The sequence below is a fragment of the Clytia hemisphaerica genome, unplaced genomic scaffold (assembly GCF_902728285.1).
Source record: "Clytia hemisphaerica strain Z4C2 unplaced genomic scaffold, Clytia hemisphaerica genome assembly, whole genome shotgun sequence".
Taxonomy (NCBI): domain Eukaryota; kingdom Metazoa; phylum Cnidaria; class Hydrozoa; order Leptothecata; family Clytiidae; genus Clytia; species Clytia hemisphaerica.
The window spans coordinates 573,559-596,297 of NW_027104101.1; the positions used below are offsets into that span (position 1 = coordinate 573,559).

General features: G+C 35.0%; 2 protein-coding genes across 3 annotated transcripts in view; one reads left to right on the plus strand and one right to left on the minus strand.

The window, feature by feature from the left end:
• The first annotated feature begins 547 nt into the window (after positions 1–547).
• Positions 548–12,120, plus strand: LOC136813017 (putative autophagy-related protein 11). 2 transcript variants are annotated; one of them, XM_067069526.1, is made up of 19 exons: positions 548–741; positions 3,022–3,093; positions 3,345–3,416; positions 3,809–3,862; positions 4,335–4,418; positions 4,967–5,050; positions 5,922–5,993; positions 6,354–6,407; positions 6,839–6,910; positions 7,186–7,239; positions 7,645–7,719; positions 7,998–8,030; positions 8,414–8,485; positions 8,946–8,999; positions 9,940–9,993; positions 10,420–10,548; positions 10,980–11,039; positions 11,340–11,405; positions 11,999–12,120. In XM_067069526.1, the coding sequence occupies exons 1-19, from the start codon at positions 604–606 to the stop codon at positions 12,095–12,097; spliced, it is 1,398 nt and encodes a 465-aa protein (XP_066925627.1). In that variant the 5' UTR covers positions 548–603; the 3' UTR covers positions 12,098–12,120. The 2 variants fall into 2 exon arrangements, with proteins under 2 accessions (XP_066925627.1, XP_066925628.1); XM_067069527.1 differs by lacking the exon at positions 548–741 and adding an exon at positions 2,564–2,717.
• Positions 12,121–13,171: 1,051 nt separating this feature from the next.
• Positions 13,172–22,739, minus strand: part of LOC136813006 (ras-specific guanine nucleotide-releasing factor 1-like) — a 40,113-nt gene continuing 30,545 nt past the window's right edge. The window contains exons 16-23 of the mRNA XM_067069514.1: positions 20,457–22,546; positions 20,017–20,129; positions 18,026–18,238; positions 16,371–16,653; positions 15,973–16,052; positions 15,469–15,586; positions 15,081–15,149; positions 13,172–14,599 (exon numbers count right to left, since the gene is read on the minus strand). Coding sequence (XP_066925615.1) covers positions 14,504–14,599; positions 15,081–15,149; positions 15,469–15,586; positions 15,973–16,052; positions 16,371–16,653; positions 18,026–18,238; positions 20,017–20,129; positions 20,457–22,546 — 3,062 coding nt within the window. The 3' untranslated portion in view covers positions 13,172–14,503. The remainder of the gene's footprint in view (positions 14,600–15,080; positions 15,150–15,468; positions 15,587–15,972; positions 16,053–16,370; positions 16,654–18,025; positions 18,239–20,016; positions 20,130–20,456; positions 22,547–22,739) is intronic.

Sequence of the window (22,739 nt, forward strand, 5' to 3'; positions counted from 1 at the left end):
TTTGAAATATTTTATTAGATGGATAGAATTAGTTAAGTTTTGCTTTACTTTTTCTACTACTTTTACCTTTTTTGAACACGGTATCAAAATTTGCTTCGAATTTTCTATTTCTATTTGGTTGAGTTGCAGGAGGCTTTAGAGGCCTATTCTCGCAAATATAGACGCTTACAAATGAGCGTCCCGTCAGCACCTTGAACTGACTACCCAATTCCCCTCACATGGCATGGGTTGACCGGGGCGAAGGGACGTTCACTTGCCAAGTGAACTGCCGTGAGCGGGAATCGAACCCTGGCCGCCTGCACTGAAGCCAAGGTCGACTACCACTATAAATTGGCACCCTTTGCGGTGGTGAGCGGCTATATTTCCGGGGAAAAGTTTTCAGGTGAGATCTTTCCGCTATTTTTATCGCAAAGTGGCGAAAAATCAAATCCATCAGTCGAAAATTGTTACGTCACCAAAAGTAAAAGAAACTGACGTCAAATATTTTTGTGAGAGTTTTGAATGTGATTTTCTTTGTGCATGAAAACATTTTTCTACGAATCGACCTTTAAGAAGACGTTTGTCTACGAAGAAGTCAATAAAGAAGATAGTAAATAGTTAAATATGAATTCAAATAGTAAGAAAGTTGCCAATTCTTTCGAAAATATCGAAGCCGATGCCATGAGTTCGTCTTTTGGCAGTTGTGAGAAACTTGACACCCAAAACAAAGAACAGAAGGATATCTATGTCCCAGCTCAAAAGGTAAGAATTTACTTCTATCTGTTTAAAGGGACATAAAAGTAGTGACGAAATTTGTAAAAAAACCGTATGCGGCGGGATACAAAATAAAAAAATGACTGTGATTTTAATTGTTTTCTTTAATGACACGTGATTCGCGCAATGTTTACATTTTACTATTTTTATATTGGAGGATGTTTTGCAACGCAACGTTATTTCTACTGAAGTACAAAAGATAAAATTACTTGAAATGCTAAAAACAGTTAAAATTAGCAAACTATAGGGATCCGTAGTACAAGATCTAAGATACATGTTTTTTATAAGCATAACGCTTATAAGCATATGAAGGCTCAGATTTGCAGATTTCCTACTCATAACATAAGCATAAAGGTCAGTCTGGAATATTTTTCAAGTTGTCATTTTTTATCTGTTTAAAAAGGTTTTGGTAGAGGTCAAGCAGAAAAAAACATTCCATAGCTACATATTCCACTGCTTCCAAAATCTGAACAAATTTTTACAAAATTTCTGAAATTTCACTAAAAACTTGGCTCGGGGTGAATCATAAGCATGATTCATTAGCATATAATAAGCATAAGCTATGCCTGGATGCTTTAAGAACTTAAGCATACACGAGCCTGACCAAGGGGCATACACTTGCTTATAAAAAACATTTAGCTGATTGATGGTAACTCACAAGAACCAAAATGTGGAAAAGGCACTGAAAATAACAGAAAACCTGAAAAATACATAACCGATCGGCGATTCAAGCGCGCAGTCGCAAAAAAAGTTTGAAAGTCCATTTTTGGTAATATGGTTTTGAAATAAATATACTGGACTCTCTTTATTAAGCATCGCTTTAATAAACAATGGACGTATATGCAACAATTATTATGACAGGTATAATCATTGATAAGTCGACGTATCCAAATCTCGAGGAGTAAGAGCAAGTCGGTTATGTGTTGATCGGACCTCTGCGAAGACCCTTAGAGATTCTAATTTTTTGCGAAAAAATACCCTTAGGGTGACAAAATCGGTAAAAAAGTGAGCAACCCTTGACTTGGGAGGGTCAAAAACCCGACCATTATTACCGTATCAGCATATACTAATCTTGCTTAGGCCTCCATCTAAATTTCCTTAAAAACACCCTTACAACAAAAAAGTCAAAGTATTGCACACATTTTTCTTCGATTTAAACTTCTGAACACAAGCATAATTGCAATAATGTTTCACTTCTGACGGTTTCCTTTTACAATTGATGCCCATCTGGGGAGATCGGGATCAAAAGGACTGAAAAAAATACAGTCTACGTAGGCGATTTGGATAGCAGCGATTCGAATGATAGATTCCCAGATGCGGTTATGATCATAGTCAGAGGCTGCTGTGCTAGTTAGCCAATGCTAGTGTTTGAACATTTCAAAACAGAACAAACAAACCATTAAAAACGCTATATATAACACATTGAGAGAATCTAAGAGAGAAGATATATGGTTTTCTTATAAGAACAAATAAGTTCTTAATATTTTGAGACATTAAGACATTTATAGCTTTGCGGACTCCAAAACACCTGATTTCTTAGAAAAATGGAAAAAAATGCTAAAAAATGGTGAAAATATGAACATGTTACGAACATTTTTAGGCTTCAAAATGAAGAAATTAAGAACATATCCGAAGGCTTCCAAAATTTAATATTTTTATAAAAACTTATGTGACTTCATGGAGACTAACAATAATAAGCAAATTGACGTCAGCCATGAAATATACAAAAAAGTGACGTCAAATATTTTCTGTCAGTCTAAAATGAAATTGCTAAAAAATAAATTTTATTTCTATGGACTGAAACTTTTGAAAAAGACGTGTTTTCAAAAGTTCTGTTAGAAAAGTGATATTAAATGAATTCAAAAGTGAATCAAGTTAAAATGTTTGAGGAAAATAAGCATATAGATGGCAAAGGCTCATCTTCGGAAAATTCAAGCAAAAATTTGATTTCTGAATCTAAAAAGGTGAGTTGTGAGAGATAAAGAAAAAAAGTAGCAAAGGACAGAAACCTTTATGACTATACTGGTACAGTTGACTCTCTCTAATTCGATCTTCAGGGGAACAAGAATTTTCTTCGAATTAGAAAAATCTTTGTATTGCATAGACTATTTCATACTTATCTCTAGCTGGGGAGACCAAAATTTTATTATAGATCACTAATATTAGATCACAAAAAGGTCTTCCGGAGACAGTGTCATGAAATACATTTTCGGACATTTATGATGCTGACGTTATTAATAACTTAGTTCTGCTCTCCGTTTTTCGTAGCTTTCAAGAAAAGCCATGCAACAAAAGATTGATCAATTACAACGCAGCTTGGATCAATACAAAAATGAAGTCGTGAGTATGATTAAAAATCAGATCAGATCAAAATTATAGGCATATTAGAAGCCTTTGGATAAAGATATACAATATTTTGGTCCACCTGCTCCGATGGCTTCGATGGCTTCAGCCAGGACTTGAAAATGTTACTGTTAAAAAAAGTAGTGGTCATTGATTTGAATAAATTTTTGCCGCAAAGCATCAGCAAAACCCATAGAAATATTGAAAAAGACCATTTTGCACTCTTAGAATATTTTCTTTTCTTGTAGAATGATTACAAAGAAGAGAAGTCTACAATGGAGGAAGTCATTGATGATCTCAACGAAGACCTTTATCAGCAGGTGAGGAAAAGGTTTTTTAATACAAAAATTCTTGGCCATGCATTTCAAATTTCAACAAATGACAATGTTATGAGGAATGGCAAATTACTTTAAAGCTTCTTTCTCCGGTTTCTTTTGTGAGTGAAATTCCCGAATATTTTGGGGTTCGAATATCTGGGAGTCTGCAATTCGTTCTCAATCATAGTTACCTTACTGCTGGATTTTGATCCAGAAGAGAAGGGGGTCCGAATAAAAAGGGGGGGGGGTACAACAATCTTTTAGGTCCCTTCAAAAAAGAAACCCGCATTAATCTTCCTTAAATTTGAACAAATTGGACACAACCCCGTTTGAATTCGGATTAGTGAGGATTAACTGTATTCACAAAACAAATTTTATTCATTTTTTTTGACCAGGAATTTCGTGTTAACACTGTCGAAGATGAGTGTGGTGAACTTAAATATAAATTGGTACGTTTCTTTTCGAATTATCAATAAATGCCGTTTACAATTCTGAGCCTTTAAATTATTTTCAGTCTGTGAAAAAATAGGGTCAAGATGAACATTTTACAAGAATTTTTGTCATTGGATTGGTCGTAAACTATTCAAACAAAAACTGTTATTATATTTTTCTAAAGAACGCGTCATCTCTATTGTTTTGAATAACCAATTATGTGAGCATCTTATAAAAACTTCATCACAACTGAAAAAATATGATGTGTCCATGACCGACTAAATTATTGGTTCGCCGGTGTCAAAATAATACGCCTGATATCAACTTCATACCCGTATTTCAGGCTTTATTTACGTTACTGAAGGACGCCAGGGTATTATCTGGCGTTATCAGTAAGCATTAAAGATCTGATAATACATAGGGGATGAGGGTGACCTGACGAAGGGACTTTGAATCAGATATTGCAACTACTTTTTTTTGTAATTTTAGCAAAATATGTCTCAACGTAACGAAGAGCTTGAAGAAAAATTTGAAAAACTTCGTCAACTAATGACACTCGGCTACGATGAACACGTAAGCATTTTTTTATTTTTTTATGGCTATCAAAGAAGATAAAACTAGTAAAATTTGTTCTTACATTTAGAATTAAAGGTCTTTTCAATTAGTTATTCTTCCACCAAATACTTAGAACATGACATGATCAAGCTTGTCCCTAGTGTTTTATCAGCTTTTTTGTTTACGAAGACTGTTGACGAGCCAGATAATATCCCTAAATGAACCTTTAATGGCTTTAAGGGAATACACCTTTTCGACTGTAGCTGCCAATTACCGCGTGGGCATTTTTTTGACCGTTTTACCTTCCTAAAACCGTCCCAGTCTTTTTTTCGCACCTATAGACAATTAAAAAAGGTGTGAAAAAGGATTGGATCGAGTTTAGGGTGGTAAAACGGACAAAAAAAATGCCTGCACGGCTGCAATCAGAGGCTACTGTCGAAAAGGTCTATTAGCAATGAATTTACAAGGAAAACTTTGTCTCTGCACAAGGAATTGTAGGCTTTCATTTTTATTCGTTAGAAATTCTAGGTTTTAAAAAAGTTTTCCATTCTAATCTTTTTTTCTAGATCCAACTAAAGAAATCCAACAAGCAATTGCTTCACAATAACGGTGAAATGCAAAAAGCATTAGATTTCGGTCTCGTAAAATATGTAAGAGTTAAAATTATTTCTCCCGTCGTTTGCAGTTGCATATCTAGGGGGGAGGAGCTCAAAATGTATGACGGAGACTTTTTATTTCCTCACAGGAAGTACCTTAAGTGGATAAATTTTGGCGTGGATTTAATTTGGCGATCGGCCAAAATACGATTTTTGGCGGGGATTTAATTTGACGATAGATCATAGTTTCCTAAAATTTGGCGGGGATTTAATTTGGCGAATTGGAAATTTTGTCACACTGAAATGGGTGAAAATTACTCAAAAATATACCAAAAAGTTGTGATTTTTCACATAATTCTCTTTTTGTTAAATTTGGCGGGGATTTATTTTGGCGAATTGCCGAATTTGGAAATTTTGGTGAGGATTTAATTTGGCGAATTTTGGCACAATTCGCCAAATTCGCCAAAGTTAATCCCCACCAAAATTTATCCACTTAAGGTATTTCTAAAAGAAATCCTTTCCGCAATAAATTTTGAATCCCCGTTAGATCCGCCACTGCACTTTGGCCTACTTTTAATCAACTTTAACTTATAGACTAGCTACTATGGGCAAGAGCTCTAATCGGATTTAAAAGTTATATATATTTTTAAATTTTATTCAATTCATTCTTTGTTGCCTGTCGTTCTTGTTTCAGTTTCAGTATTCGTTCTTGTTCTGTTCATAGTGGCCCTTCGTGGAAACAATTCTCCAGCTGCCTAAAAGCTTTTGAATTTTCGGAGCATGCCACTTAAAATATGTTATTATTATTGTTATTGTTATTATTAAACATTTCTCTCTTTGTTTTCTACAAGTTTCTTCAGCCAATATTTCTGCTGTAAAGGTTAAAGATAAAATTTCTGAAACTTTAAATTTTATTTATACTTAGCAAAATCTTCAATACAAAATGCAAACTGTTGAAGAAAAAAATATTGAGCTCGAGGAACAACTCGGCCAACAGGTAACATTTTCTTTTCAAAATTTTGAATTCTGATCACAGTGAGTTCAACCCTGTTTTTAGATACCAACGAGACATTTAGTTACCATAAATGAGATTCTGATTGTTTTCTTCCCACAAAGCTGAAGCTCTAAAGCGTAAAGGGATGTGTGAAAACATAACAATCTGACGAATATTTACGATATTTATATCTCAATTTCGGAAGGACCGTGCTCGTTTCAAAGGGCTAGGAACGAAACCCGTGCGATGTCCTCAAACTAATTCCAATTTTATCAAACATTTCTAAGGATTTTTTAAATGCATTGCCTATTTGTCAATTGCAAAACTTTATTTATTAACTTCACATATCATGTTCACTCATAGGAAAATTTGTTGGAAAGATATCATCAAGATGACTTGAAAGCCGACAAGTACTTGGTAAGCATTACAAATTTTGTTTAAGATAATTTTTTTACTGATACGTACGTTAGCCTATTCGAAAATTATATCTTTGCTTCAAGGCAAGAAACTTAAAGGCTTTAATTTCCGCTGAGCGTGGTCAAAAACCAAACGAGAAGCCTACGGGACCAATTGCTGGTTTTGTATAAGCAGTCTGTCTCAAAATATGCTCAAAAGCATATTATGCTTTATTAAAAACTGATACACCGTTGAAAAGATATTTCCGAGAATAATAATTTAAAAGGTTTAGAATTTCGAAAAATTAAAAACGATGAAGAAAAGTGAAGATCAAGATCAACGGTCGATCAAAGTGAAAAAAAGCAATAAAAGTCTAAATGACTGATGTTGTGCTGTTAGTCTATATTTCTAAATCTGACTGAATAAAATTGTTTTCTTCATTGGAATTTCAGGTAGAGCTCGAGCACCAGAAAATGGAGCTGGAAAATGCTTATGAGTTTTTAATTGAGCGTTCAATGAAAAGGGTAAGCACCAACAATATTTTTTTGTTTTGTCACTTCACTTGAGATAGTTGAAAAAAGGTGAGCGCTTTGAAAAAATCCTACTGGTGAATCTCCAGAATAGTGCTAAAAATTATAGTTTATATAAATATTACCTTTTAAACGATACATAGATTGTTAACATCGAAATATTCGGAGAAAAGCTGTAGATCCTACTTTACATATGTTTGATTTTTTCTGGAAGCTCCTTTTTGTTTTTTAGGCGTAATAAGCAAACTAAAACGTATTTTATTTTCTAGGATGCTGAGTACAAAAATGCCGACACCGAAATATTTAAGCTCAGAGCGATTTGTGTAAGCCAAGTTAAATAATTATTTACTAATGTTCGTACCCTTTTGGTCTTGGAAAGAATTGCAAGATTAATTTCATAGTCCCTCCTTTCCCCTTTCTCGTCTTCCCAGGAAAGTTTCTAAATTTAAGACAAACAGTTAGAGTCCATAGTAGACTATTTAAATAGTCGCCTATGACGCTGCAGCTAACGTTCGCCCGCCCAGAGATCTCTAGTTCGCCTTACGCTCCCTAATTTCGCTTAGCATAGTTATTCACAAACTGAACTCACAGATTTATTCTCGATTATTATTTTCATTTTTATTATCGACCTAATTCCCCGATTTGTGATGCCTACAGTCTAGAGTTCAATTCGCCCAATATCAGCTTTTTAGATCATAATTAATCCTTTGAAAATCTCTTATTTTCAGCAAAACCTTCAGGATGACAATTCCAAGAATTTGAAAAGAGTCGTCCGAGATGCTAACAAACGCTTCCGAGCAAAGGTAACTAACTCGGAATATTCTATTTTGTCGCCATAAGCCTTTCGGAGTCTTTTGATGATTTTGATGTAATTGTGAGTCTTAATATTACAAAACTTTACTTAGACGTTGTTTTGGGTCAACTCTATTCCTTTTTTTTTTCGGAGGTATTTTTCAAATATTTTGATTTTATACTTGTGATTTGATTTCAGACAAAATTAATTCTGTCAATATACGGTTAAAAATAATATCATTGAGATACCAAATTCATTGTTGTATTATCTTCCACCGTTTCTTTTTAGACTCGACAGTTGCTAATGTCTAAAGCTAAATGTGTAAGTTTTTTTTGTTTTGAAATTTTTGAACGAGTTGACCTCACAAGATTACACTTCTTTTTATAAAAACATCCAGAATTTTTGACGCCTAAAAATGTTCTTAACGTGTTCTTATTTTTATCATTTTGTGAGCATTTTTTTATCCATTTTCTTGAGAAATTGGTCGTTTTAGAATCCATAAAGCCTTAAAATGTTCTTAACTTGTTCTTAACATTTTAGCCATCGAAGCCTTATGTTCTATACAGTATGTTCTTATAAAAAACGTGTATTAGAGCGAATTAGAGAGTGAAATTAGAATGTAAAAGAGATGAAAGGCACTATCATGTTTTCCTATCAAAATTTGAGTGTTGGAATTCTCACAATTTTCTTAATTTGTTTTTTAGGTTCAGCACATTCAAGTAAACAGTTTTCTTAAGGAAGAAGTTAAAAACTTGAAAAAATGTCTAAGCGAAAATGTAAGTTATTCGATGTTATTACAATATTACCTTAAATGCTCTTTCCCATTATCCCCATACGTCCCATGCTTTACTGTAACTTGATATTCAACGGAAGCTGTCAGTTATTCATTAGTCAGTGGAGATAAAATGAAAGCGTTAAATGGCAATACAGTGACGGGGTTGAAGAAAATTGGTAGATTAGTTCGATGTCTATTTTATTTTTATTTTTGCCCATGTGAGACGAACTTTTTTTTCAACCAGAGAAGTATTCAATCGACGAAATTTTTCGAGCTTGGGTCCCAATGCCATTAAACGAGACGAGGGTTAATGTCTGCTTGATATTGAACTTCTTCATAAGTTTAACTTAAATGATCCGTTAAACCGATGAAATTTGGTCTGGATCAAATGAACCTGTATTTGTAATTTTCTCATTTCTTTTCACTAAATTGAGATTCTTTTTTTTCTTCTGTAAAATCAGGACATTCAATTTGGGAATGCAAGTGCAGAGATCTTGAAACTACGTGCCGTATTTGTAAGTATAACTTTTGATGGGGCGCCATAAGGGACAAAATTCTAAGTTAAATTTTCTAACACCCCTGTCTCACAGCTCCGGTGAAACTTTTCCCTACAGCGGGGATAAAACTTTCGATTGAAATTTCAATGGGGATAAATTATATTGTTTCAAGGTTAAAAAATCCAGTTGGGATGGTTTTGGTGTGTCATTTCTAAACAATGAATTCCGAATGGGGATAAAATCAAAGACAATTTCTCAGTGGGGCTGAAATTCCGGGGTATTTTTCCCACCGGGGACAAAATTTTTGCTAAATTTTCCAGTGGGGCTGGGACCCCAGCGGGTCTGTGACGCAGGGGTGTTTTATACACTCTACGATTACCTTTTAAACCGGCCCCAGCTGGTGGCTTGATTACTAACAGTAATTTGAATTCTGAATTCATTGAATTCTGGGGAATAAATGATTGTTGAGCCAATCAGAGGGGAGGTTTTCTCATTAAAACGACGTCACTTTCTTTTAAGAAGATATGGGACATCAAGACAAGTGAAATATTTCACCAAGGCAAATAATTTATCTTTATTTGTCTTGATGAACTTTTTTACTTATCTTGATTGATTATTAATTTAGACCATAAAATAATCAGACATCAGAAAAAATTAGACATTATATACAGTAAATTAAAAATTAGACACTATAAATTGGGAATTAGACATTATAAATTATGAGAATTAGATTAGACATTATAAATAAGAAATCAGACATCGTAAATAAGTTAACATGAAATAATTGAATTCAGACTTTTGTCACTTATGGCGCCCCATATATAGATGACTGATCTACTGCTTGCACATGTTTATAAATTCATACTTAGATTTGTTGCTCTTCAAGGAAACCAAAATTCCTTGTATTTCGCAAGTACGTAGTACGGATTCTTTAAAGTGTCTTTAACTTTCTTTACAGGACAGAGAAGTCCAGATTGTGAAAGACGAAGTTTTCAATCTTCGAAGAAGCCATGTGAGTAGCAATCTTTCCTTAGACTGGACTCGTTTAGGATACGTGTAATACAGTTGTATAGACGTTATATGATAATACGATCATAGTTACGGGATTTAGTTTGTATAGACTAAATTGTTCCCTCCATTACTTTTTGTTTTATTTCTACTGTAATCTTTCCTACAAATAATCAAATGACAGTAATTCATTGATATGACACTGGACTATTTAAAAAAAAATGCAGCCTCCAGAGGGATCAAAACTTGGTTTTAGCTACCTTCACAGCCCTTATCAGAGCTTAGATTAAACCAAAAATAGTCTCAATGCCTTACCATTCGCCCTGGTATCCCCAGGACAAAACCTTACTACTAAAATGCTCTCCGTTTATTTAACTTTGATAACTGTAAATTTCAGCTTATTTTTATGAGACATAATCTTTATTTTTAGGACAATTTGGAACAGCAAAATACTGCTAACCTCGCCTTCATCAAGAAATTGGAAACCGAAAACAATGCTTTTAAACAGAAAGTGTCTTCTATGAAAAAAGACATTGTTTACTGGAAAGAGTTTAGTGCTGTGAGTCATAAGTTTTCCTTTGTTTTTCAGCAGTTTTTTCTCGAAATATTAGCACTTGTTCATGTCGATCTAGAGTACTCCCTTGTCTCACAGCCCCGTGGAACTTTTTTCCTCAGTGGAGATTCTAATTAAAAATTCTAATTAAAATCCCAATGGGATAGAATTCCGAGTGGGGCTGAAATTCCAGGGTATTTTCCCACCAGGGACGAAATTTTCCAGAGGAACTGGGGTCCCATAGGGACTTTGACAAAGGGGTGTTACAGTAGCAGGGCTTAAAATTTATATCTCGGGTGTTAACTTTTTCAGGTACTTTGTTTCCCAAGGCTAAAACCTTTTTTTAATTTTATAAGAGCCTAAACAAGGCATTTCAGTGCTTTGGAAGATAAGTTTGCTGATTTCTTTTCTATTTCATAATTTTTTTCTATTTACAGGACCAAGGCCTTTTGTATGACAAATTAAAGAGTCATGACATTGCTCATCAAGCTAGAGTTGTAAGTAAACTTTTCGTTTTGTTTTTCACTTACGGTTTGTGGAAAAAGTACAGGTTTGATTTTCCCAAAAGAGAAAGGGGTCTTCAACTTCGATCCCAGGGCGAACATTCTGATGTTTTTATTGGGATGTTATTTGATGATGTTTTATTCCTGGTGCTCACTAGCTTCAAAGATTGCGTAGTCTTCAAAAGTAGTCTTTGTTTTCAAAAGAAAGATTGGCACAAGATTATTCAGATAATTCACCCTTGAGAGTTATAATATATAGTAAGTTTCAAATATTCTTCTTCATAAAATATTTAGTTTGACCTTGAAGAAGAGAACAACAAACTAAAGGAAATGGTTTCTTCCTCTGGAGAAAGACAACAGGTACGTTAGGCTACTTAATTCAAACATATACTTACATCTCTGTCTCAAAGCCCCAGTGGAACTTTTTTCCTCAGTGTGGATAAAAATTCCTATTAAAATCCCAATGGGGATAGAAATTATATTGCTCCAAGGTTTAAAAATCTAGTGAGAATGGTTTTGGAGTACAACTTTTAAACATTGAATTTCGAATGGGGATGAAATCAAAGTCAATTTCCCAATGGGGCTGAAATTGTAGGGTATTTTCTGACCGGGGACGAAATATTTGCCCAATTTTCCAGTGGGGCTGGGGTCCCAGCGGGTCTGTGATGTAGGGGTGTATACTTAATAAACTTTGATTTCAACAAAGTAAAACTTTCTAATCCTACAACAATTTAAAAGAAATTAACGCAATCGCACTTTTGAAATAGAAATAATCCACTCCTTTCTGGAAATCTAAGGATTAAATCTATCAACGATGTATAGATAAGTAATCCAGATTCTTTATCTTCTTGTTAAGTCATCAGTTCATCGAATTAAACCGTCAGGATAAATGAAAGATAAGATTCTACTCTAGACCATGTTCAACTATTTCAACATTTTTTCTTAATTTTCAGAAACCAAAAAATATCAAACGATGTTTGTTCAAATTTTGGCGAAGAAAGAGCACAAATGAAGTTCCAGAAGGATTGCCGTGCAACCGCCGTCAACAATAAACAATGAATAAACAAAATCAAACAAAAACAAAAAACAATAAAAAAAACAATAAAAAAAACAAATAAAAATATATATATAATTTTCAGTTTTTTCTTAGCCACTTTTTTCATATTTTTTATATTTTGTAAATAGTTAATTTATAAATATTTTTTAGTAGGACAATTTTTTACTTTCTAATACCGGGCTTTTTCTTATTTCTATGAAATATATACTGCAAAAAATTATTTTTAGTTGCTACTTATTCTTTTATCCCTCTGTTCACTCATGGACCTAAAATTCATGTATTCGAGAAAATTTCTTTCCCGAAATACACGCAAGCCCGATAAATCAGGATAATTTTCAAGATAATCAAGAAAATGTGAACAAATTTCGTCACGTCTTCACACGCAAACTAACCATTAGCACTGCTCCCACGAAACAAATTTATATTTTAATTCAATTTTTCGAAAAGTTAAAGATTATTTCTTATGTTATATTTCTTTTCATACACCCCTGTCTCAGTGCCCCGGTGGCATGATTTCAGTACATGATTTTTTTCAGTACATGGTTTCAGTACATGATTTTTTCCTACGTCACTGCAGTAATCAAATTTTTATTGCACTCATTTGTAATCATCCTAAATGGCTTGGGAATTCAAGAACTGTTTTTTATTGTCGCTGTCTTTATTCAATTTATATCTCAATTCACAAATGAGTGCAATAAAAATTTGATTACTGCAGTGACGTAGGAAAAAATCATGTACTGAAACCATGTACTGAAAAAAATCATGTACTGAAATCATGCCACCGGGGCACTGAGACAGGGGTGTTTTCATTGGGTCTTTTTATAAAAAGGTCATGGGTGTGAAGGTCATGGTGTAAGGCAGGAGCAGAGAAATTTGCTGAACATGGCATGTAATATTTTATACTGAGCTTGCGAAATGTAGACCTTTCAGTGTTAAGAATTAATGAAAAACCAAATCTTATCCAATTCTATTTTTTTGCAAAGAAATGAAAATGCTAAAGTAGATTGATGCATTGTCTTGTAAGATCGAACACAGTACAAATAAAAGGCAATACATTCGAACAATTGAATTCGATTTGAACAATAGTCTTATATTTCACGTAATATATCTCTGTATAGTTTCCCTGTTTCGGGGAAAAACTAATAATATCATAATATAAAAATAATAACTTATCATAACTTGCTGTATATCATCTTCATATTTATATCAATATATCAAAAAAAAGAGTATGGAAAAAAATTCAATCTAATCCCTGCCCAGAGTATAAAAATAATATGTTTTTTGTACTTGTTGTTATAATATAATAAAAAGTCGTCATGAAGAAAATAGAAACATATTAACAAAAGACATCTATTGACATACGAAAACACCTTGCATAATTTTACAGCACAGATACTTCTAAAGTCCAAAGGCTAAATATCTAGCTTTGGTAAATAAAATTAAGTCAATTCTAGATGGACTTTCCTTCCAAGGTTATGTTACTGAAACCACAGTTTGGAGGATGATAGAGTGAGCGTTTATTATGGATTTTTTTAATCGTTTGAACTTATAATGTTATATTATGATCGTCTGATCGTCTATAACAGTTTGAGTTTGAAATGATGTAATTGTTGATTAGTTTAGTGCCTTTATCAGAAGAAGGAAAGAAAAACTACCTTGTCATAAAACTGAATTCTAAAATACCTTCACTTTTTTACACCATAGTACCGACAGAAAAATCAGGTGATGCCGTCACTCCGTCAAAGCCGTACTTTTTAGAGCGCCAAAGTCAACAAAATACAGAAAAATAAAAATAAGAAATACGAAGTGATGAAAAACTTAAAAGAAAATTATAATCTGAAAATCTACAAAAATAACAAAAATAACAACGTACGGTAACCAAAAAAATGCAATAAAATGTATACAATATTAAGTATCTCTAGAAAAATTATCATTGCATAGTGTAAAAGTAGGTAAAAAAAGAATTTTAGAAAAAGATTACATTGAAAGAAAGATTGTTAGATTTTGTACGCCTAATGTTTTGCACAGAACTCTTCAAGGAGGAAAAGGTTTAGACCAGTTTACTAAATTTGATGTACGGCTTATGACTTAACAGGTTTTCAGTTAATTTCTTCCTCTTTTCAAAGATATTCTTCAAAACAATGACCCGGGAAAATCACTTTTTAAGTAGATTTAAGTAATACAGCTTTCTGTATTAAAATAATTTTCTTATATCAAAAACAGACGGCGACAAAGTTAATTTAGTGAAAATAAACGTGGCGTAGAGCGATGCTGACCAGTAAAAACCTTAAGAACAAGGAACTAGAAGAACAGCTAAATACATAAACGTTGAATTCGTAAAAGATTTCTTGGTATGTACATCAACACAGGTAGGTTCAATACCAAAAAACCACACATTCATCTATCTGGAAGATTCTCGTGGCTCAGCCAGTAGTGATTGGTCGTATAATAGATCTTGATTCACTTCTACATCCCAATTAACCAATGAAAATGCAACCTAAACAAAAGAAATGTCACATGATCAAAATTGAACAAGGATATGAAACCCTGAAGGAATGTCTTTTGACATTATGTAACCTTTTCAACAATTTTAGTGTCAGCTCTGGAGTTGCTTAGCATTCTGCCTGATTTTCTGAAAAATGTGCTTTAACCACCCCTGATATTATACCATATTTTTACCTATTGTGTCAAGGGCTTTCGTTTGCCATGGTTAGATCATCTAGGCTTAAGAGAAGTTTTTGGAAATACATAGTGTAACAAGAGTCATATTCATGATAAGCAGCATATTTACAAATGGCTTCTGACATTATCATACACCCAACAGCTGATTGGTTGATTGAAAGTGACGTATTGACAGATTTTACGTCACTCCAACCAATCAGCTGGTTGAGCCAGTGATAAAATAACAGAAGACATTGCAATGGTGCATATCATGAAATAAATGGTATGGTGTACGGTAATGACACCGAAATACTGACCTCCTTGTTCAGTTCCAACGTATATGGTAATTGTTGGTAGCATTTCACTTCTCGTACTAAACGAGACACCTGAAAAGAAAGAATAACTTTTAGCGAGGTTTAGTTGCAGGGCTTCTTCCTTTCACGTTCAGTCTGATTCGTAAATAGAGGAATCAATCAAGACTGCCAATAAAATTGCTACAGAAAAATATCAGGTTAATATTAAAGTCGAGTAGCCCAAATTGTTCTATGTAATTACCCCGGAGACTTACCCCAGAAAATGGTCTCCCTTGGAAATTTGCCTCCCAGAAAATTGCCCCAATAACATTTTAAGTCACCAGCCGAAGTAAGCCTTTTCGAGTATCTTTAACAAAAAAGAAACAAAGACCAAACAAAATGAATTACTCACTCTGCACATTTTTGCGAAATTAACAAGTCCACCACCATTGAAAGTTTTCCCTCCTTCGTGTGCGAATAACAGATCGGAAAGATAACATCCAAGGTAGGGTACGCATGGTGGATTACACCTAGAAAGTATCAGATATATAGTGGTTATAAAGCGGGGGTTTTTAGGGGCTGCAATATGAACAAAGCTAGAGACACCTGTCATTGGCACTACGACTACCTCCAAGAAAGTTTTCTGGTTTAGTGTGTGTTTTCTTTCACCGGTATCAGAGATTTGTGTCACATCCACTAGACTGGTTGCGTTATGATGCTCAAGAATCCAGTCTATCCTAGGTGTGTATGTTGACAGAATGAATGAGAAAAACAATTTGTTCAATAAAAACAATAAACTATCATCACGGGAAGCGAAAAGGCGAAAAAATGGTCTTAATATAACAAAAATACAAATCGCCGGTCGCCGAACAGTGGTCTACCTAGAGAATACCTTCGACGTTACACGATGACTTACATATGAACCGCTTCTCGTAGATTTTTGAAAGATCGATCAGCGCTAACCAGCGTATCGAGGTCGTTGAACACTTCTCGTAACTGATGGAATGAGAATGGAAAAAGGTAATAGAATTTAAATTTATTACAAGAGCAATGTTTACGTTTAAGTCAGCAATGGCATTTCAATTTCAAAATTATCAAGCTCTCGCAAAGGCTGTAGGCACGAATTGGCGCGCCTTATAGCTCCTGTGGTTTTGTTGAAATCTATGATTCAGACTAGCTCTAGCGTTGCAAGGCAATTTTTATGTTGTAAATTGTAAACCTGTTTGACAGAAAAATTGCAAAATGAAGAAAGATAAAATAAAAATTAATTCAAGCGACCGAGAGTACAATAATAACTGGCTCAAAAAGACTTACAGGTTTAGACACTTGTTCCCACGACTTTTTCAACCGATGCACAGCGCTTGCGTTGAGCGCACTCACAATCTCCACGCATGCGTTAAAATTGTTTAAATCTCGACAATGAGCGGCAGTTTTGATCCAAAACTCGATGATTTGTGAACGATATTCGATAGTGCTTCCGTGTACAACACCGTAACTGATGATGCTGGTCACGTGATTGAAGCGGTCGATAAAGCGCATAATTCCGGGCGCGCGTTCGTTTTTATCTTTCTTCGTCCATTGGCAGCTGACAAATTCACTGGGAAAAATAGAAAAATAAAATAAGAAATCAGATATGGATGACCAAGGAATTGAGCCTAGTATGCCAGACGACTATATTTGAAAGAGCGAGCATATGTGATATGAATTTTTCTCTGCTAGGTCCCTAAAGCCTTAAAACAGAAAACTATATGTCCATGCTAAAGGATTAAAGAGCCTAAAGATATTCTTTATTGTGATCTAGAAAGGAGCACGCCTCTAACGTCGACTTAGTAAAATCAACAGTAGATTTTTCTCAAATTCTGTGCTCACATGGTACGGAAAAGTTGTTGAAAATACTTCATAAGCAAATGGTAGAAGATCCGAAAAATGACGCCCTTTAATCTATCAACAAACAAGTGATACTTTTATGGACCTACCTGGTTGTGCATTTAACATATTTATAATTGATATCTACGTGACGTGACCATGAAACAATCATTCAGAACACAAATATTGACGATCTATTAAAATTAGTCGTTTGTTTCTTATAAAAAAAAAATTAGAAACCAAAATTTCATGCTCTTGAAATATTCTTTTATATTCAAGACTTCGTGAGCAAAAAAAACATCCATCTCGTCAAAAAATTGAGTAATCCGTCACATTCAAGGGTTATAGTTATGCATCTTTGTGCAAAAATCATAAAGAATGAAAGCGCCAACCTCGAGAAAAGCTAATACCAAAGTAATTCATAATGTGCCTATAAAAAAATATCGAATTTGGCCAGTTTTTCTATAAAAACACACCAAGCAACCAAAATTTCATGTCTAAACACACATATTCTTCAAAAATAAGCCCTCATGAGCAAAAAAAACATCTATCTCAAAAAAAATTAGTAATTTGACTAAGAATATTGATGTATGCTTATTAATAGTGATTCTTATAGATAAACATGCGTTTTTTGAGCCAACAAAAATTTTTTGCGAAAATCTGTTGAGCCATCTTTTACCTTGTGGACCTACTTTCATGCAAAAATCAGAAAAATTAATGATCCAATTTTTCACAAAGTCCAAAAAACCCATTTTTTAGCCGTTTTTTGGCCCAAATTTGCCCAAAAAATTTTTTTTTCAAAAATCGGGCTCCGTCACATTCGAGGGTTTATAGTTACACATCTTTGTGCAAAAAATCAGAAAAAACTAATGAGCCAATCTCGAGAAAAGTTGGTAACGAACGAACAAACGAACGAACGAACGAACGAACGAACGAACGAACGAACGAACGAACGAACGAACGAACGGACGAACAGAGGTTAATTTATAGGACCTCCACCGGGGTAGGTCCAAAAAAGTCTTGGTCAGAACAGTGATATGGATGGTGGATCTCGGCCTGCTTACTTTTACCTTCGTTAGCGTAATAGTAATGAGGTAACTTACTTGAATGAGATTTTCGAGTAAAGATAATGTTCAAGAAGTGTCATATTGGCGGCAACAATGTTGGGCGGATGGGCGTGAAGTTGGGTGCATTTGTTGAGTTCTTCTTCTTCATTGATATCACTCTGTTGAACATTACGTAATGAATGCTGTTGAAGTAATAATTCATCGAATGGGTGTACCGCTGCTAATGATTTACGGTGCGATACGACCGATCTGTAAGAAGGAGTTGAAATAAATGTTAACTAGCCGGTACCCGGCGTCGCACGCCGGTTTAGCTGTTGCTGAACGCAATTTAAAGTCCTTTGGATGTTGGGAAGCTGGCTTAAAATACGATGAAGTCAAAATTAAAGGGAAAAATTCTCTTCAAAGTTTGACTCTGTCCCTCCCAGGTCACGTATTTTTTAACCATATTTTGAAAAAGGTTTTTAAATTGTTGCAAAAATGATCAGAAAGGGCGTTATTCAAACTAAACCATACCGGCATACCGGCGACCTGCGACGTCCGAAAAGGCTTTGCAATTAGATTTTTTTCTCGCTTCGCTCACTTTACATTTGCCGTAGTTGTTGATGATTAGGAAAACTTTGATGTCAAGATAAGAGGAGTGAATTATAGAAATGACACGAGATTCGTCGAAAAAAGGCAGTCCGTGAGTACTTAGGCAAGAGAAGGATACGGGCATGAGCCGTTCTTAAGGATGCCTTTTTAAAAATGGCAGTCCCTCAAGTCCCTGTAAGGGTTGGAAAAATCAGAAAATCTAACTTCAGTCCCACTAAGAGTCGGTAAAAATAGGGGAAAAAATTCAACTTTTTACCCCCAGAAAGATAGAAATTTAATCAAATTAGTCCCAATAAGGGAAGTAAACTTCACAAAATTTCGCTTGTTTCTTCTTCTCTTTAGTCTCGCTAAGGGTCCGAAAGTCAGGCAGCTAGGACACGCAGCTAGAAAAGCGTGATAGCGAAATTTTATGTTGCTTTTTATAAACCTTTGTCATAACTTTTCGAATTCAAAAATGAATGACTTTTACAGCAATATAATTATCGACATAGATGTTTATAAGTCCCTTTTTACGAAGAAAGATCTCTTGTTTTTACCGCCTTTCGAAAGTATTGTTAATATTGCTGTTTAGTTGTTCCAACAAACTTGTCTTGTGATTCTTATGTTTTAAATCTTTTAAATCTGTTCTTTTCTAAAACAGATTTTGTTTGAAAGATTTGCTTTTCTTTTGTTTTGAAACGAATTCGAATGTCTCAAATCAAATAAGGTCGTTAATTACATTCGAAAACATAAAACAAAAGAAAGAGAAAAAAAGAAAAAAACATAAGAGGCGGCCTCGGGCACGTCTGGGCAGAAATTATAATCTATCAATCAAAACAAACTTATCGAACAACTCAAAGTCTTTATAAAACGGCGCGAATCTGATTTAACACATTTGTGGAGCAAGAAGCAAAAGTCATCTTTTAAAAGAACAAAACATTGCGTGCGAAAACGAAAGTGACACACAAAAAACACACATACAGACTACGGCTATTAATATATAGAAGTACTGGCTATTTACTTCTTCGGAAACAGTATGCTGAGCAAATATAACAAGAAGTAGATCTGGCTAGTTTTTTTTTTGGGCCACCCGGTAATACGAATTTAGAACAGCAATAGCGCTCCGCGTCGCACACATCATAATTATTTCAACTAGAAATTTGTACGAGTTCCAATATCCCACAGTTCATTTCGAAGTGATTGGAAAACCACCGTGAAAGTTATTACCTTTCTTTTGATATTGAAATCAATTAACGTGTAAAAGCAATTAACGCAAAGGAGGATGGGATTGCATGTCGTACGAACGAATAAATTTGTGCGCATTTGTTACTATTTCTAGATTCGTCGCGTTGTGCTTTTAGTGCTCAGTGTTACCGTGAGCTGTTTTCTTATAATAAAGTCTGTAGTCTCTGACCAGACAGATCTACTGGCAAGAAGAGAAGGGAACAAATTCTTACTTTTCGAGACTACCAACGATCTCCTTGACAACGGGTAACGTTCGTTCGTCACTTTTAATGTCATCGAAAAACTTCTCCAATATCGTGATCATTTCTGGGTCGGATAAAAAGTCCTGAAAATATGAAATTCAAAATCAGAACAATGAAGAAACACGTGAGAACATCATAAGAATATCAAATGGTTGAATAGTTTAAAAATAGGTTCTCACACTAAAAGTAAAACAAAAGTTTTTTAGCTTCAATATCTCTTCTTAGGAAAAGTGTCAAGCTAAAACATTTGGAGAATTCATTTTTCTGATTCTTTCATATGCCGGGAAGATAATCAAAAAAGCTCTTTAGTCTATAATGATTCATAATAATTGAAGTACCTCCGGAATTGTCTACCTCATTTCTGGCAAATTTCACGAAGAAAATTTACAGCAAAATCAATTTAAATTTACCTTAGGATGTTTGGCCAGCCAGTGTTTAAAAATACTCATAATCTTTAACGGACCACGGTTAATCGAGATGGACTTCCGCGTGACAAGTTGCGGCCGTGTTGACTTTTCTATCACAGACGTTGACGTCTTACGTCGTATAGGTGACTGTGACGGCGTCGTTTCTTTAGGAGATGCACTCAGTATACGTAACGAATTTTTAAATTTCTTTTTCTCCTTTTTCAAGGTGTTTTTATTATCAGAGTTCAGTCCAGCTTTATGTATATCCATTTCAGATGACGACAACTGCGTAAACGCGCTCAGACGTTCACGGAGAGACGGAGCATTTTTCTTACGTTCTAAACTCCGCGTGCCCATTTCGAAGTCAGGATGATGATCTTTAGGGCTAACCTTAGGTAAGTGTCCATTCGCATTTCCATTCAGTTCGAGACTCATTGCACTTAAGGCTGGTTTCATTTCGGACGTCGGCGTCGTCGGCGACATATCCGACAGATTCTGTTCCGACGCTGCCCGGCGTACCGTTACTTTATTAAAAACTTTCTGAAAGTAAAGCGAGCGTTTTCGTTTCGGTGTTGAATTGGGCGATTTTTTAGTTACGTGGGCGGGGGCGGGAACTGGGATGGGAATAGAACTTGATTCGAATGTTTTATTTTCGGTTACCGGTGATTCTAACGGTCGCACTTCTTCATATAATGATTGGGAATCATCAAATACCATTCGGCCGTCCCCTGTCTCTTTAATCGATACAAGAACAGGCTCATCTGATAAAATATCAGCCATAGATTTGGCTTTTTGTTTACGTTCTGCCTTCTCTTTCTTTCCTTTATTCTTACGCCGAAAATACGGCGAAATACCGGATTTCTTCTCACTCAGTGACGCACTTTTGGGCGGTAAAGTAATGGTTTCCGCCTCGCGTTGTTTACATATGAGTTCGTCACTGTGACTGTGGACCACACTTCTGGAACCTGCGTTCGAAGATGACGTCTCTCCATCTGACCGTTGCTCTGTACTTATATCACTAGACGCGAAAGAGTTCATAGAATCCATAGTCACTGAGCGATCCAGGCTAAATATATCTGATTTATCATTAGAAGAGTTCAGCGTTGTGTTACTTTCCATAGTTGAGCGACGCTCACCATCCTCCAGATAACTATCATCAAGTGAAATGGCAATCGAGTTTGGCGCTCTCCCTGTTGAATCCAGTGAAGCAGAAATGATCATGTGGTCATCCTCCTCGACCACATCCTCTAAGATGGAGGGTCCTTCGTCCATAAACCCTTCACCACAGTGTTCATCATCGTTTGGTATCACTTCTCCGTCAAAGCTTTCATTCGACAGTTGTCCGTTTTCATATAAAGTACTAGCGTCACTTACACAACTCAAGTCTGATTGGTTTAGCGAGGTGGATAGTTGAGACTGATTAAGCGAGGCAGAAAGTTGAGATGAGTTGAGTGAGGCAGAAAGAGAATTTTCATGACTTGAGAATTTAATATCATTATTGTTAATTTGATCATTATGTCCATTGAGAATGATTTCAGGAATGTTTTCTTTATTTTCATTGTTCGTAGAGGGGCGATTTTCTTTGTTTAAAACAATACTTAAAATGTTTACTTTTTTGTTAAGGGGGTCACCTGAGAAAGCTGACGGATCATCGATTTGATCACACGACTTTGAAGTTACGGCCGACACGAAACTCGATTTCTTCGCATTCGTATCGTTTTTATCGTAAATAACTTCGATACTGTGCGATCGTGATATCTTTCGTGCGTCCGTACCATTCGGTTCAACTGTTAATTCATTCGGTATCGGTCCAATATTACTAGCTGACGCACTACGTAATTTTTCTGAAAATGGTTTTTCGGCTGCCGTAACAGCGGCCGAATCTTGACACCATTTAGTTGTGGCGGCAACGTTCCTCTTGGCTGGTGAATTGAGTTGATCTTTTAACGTGCTGTAATTGAAGACAGTTGTTGAAGCACCACAAGGTGAGATTCCAGAATTAAACGAAGCGTCCAGGTCGTCCGTCGATGAAGCATCACTTGCGTTGCTACGTAACCGTGAACGAGGATGACCAGATGATAAACTTCGACTCACTGAAAAAAACGATGAACTTTTCATGGCCTTTACATCATTTATAGTATTAATATAATTTGCCCTTGTATGTGAATCAAATTTAGTCAAAATCCATTTAGTTTTTCCTATTCATGAGTTAAAAATTAGTCGAATTTTTAAAACTATATTTACACCTGAAGACAAATTTAACAGCCTTTTCAACGAAGGATATTT

Bases quoted from the DNA above. Each gene is read 5' to 3' on its own strand.
- LOC136813017 (XM_067069526.1), top strand. From the start codon at position 604: ATGAATTCAAATAGTAAGAAAGTTGCCAATTCTTTCGAAAATATCGAA. The intron at 7,240-7,644 runs GTAAGCCAAGTT...TCTTATTTTCAG, and splicing joins TTAAGCTCAGAGCGATTTGT to CAAAACCTTCAGGATGACAA. The intron at 11,406-11,998 runs GTACGTTAGGCT...CTTAATTTTCAG, and splicing joins CCTCTGGAGAAAGACAACAG to AAACCAAAAAATATCAAACG.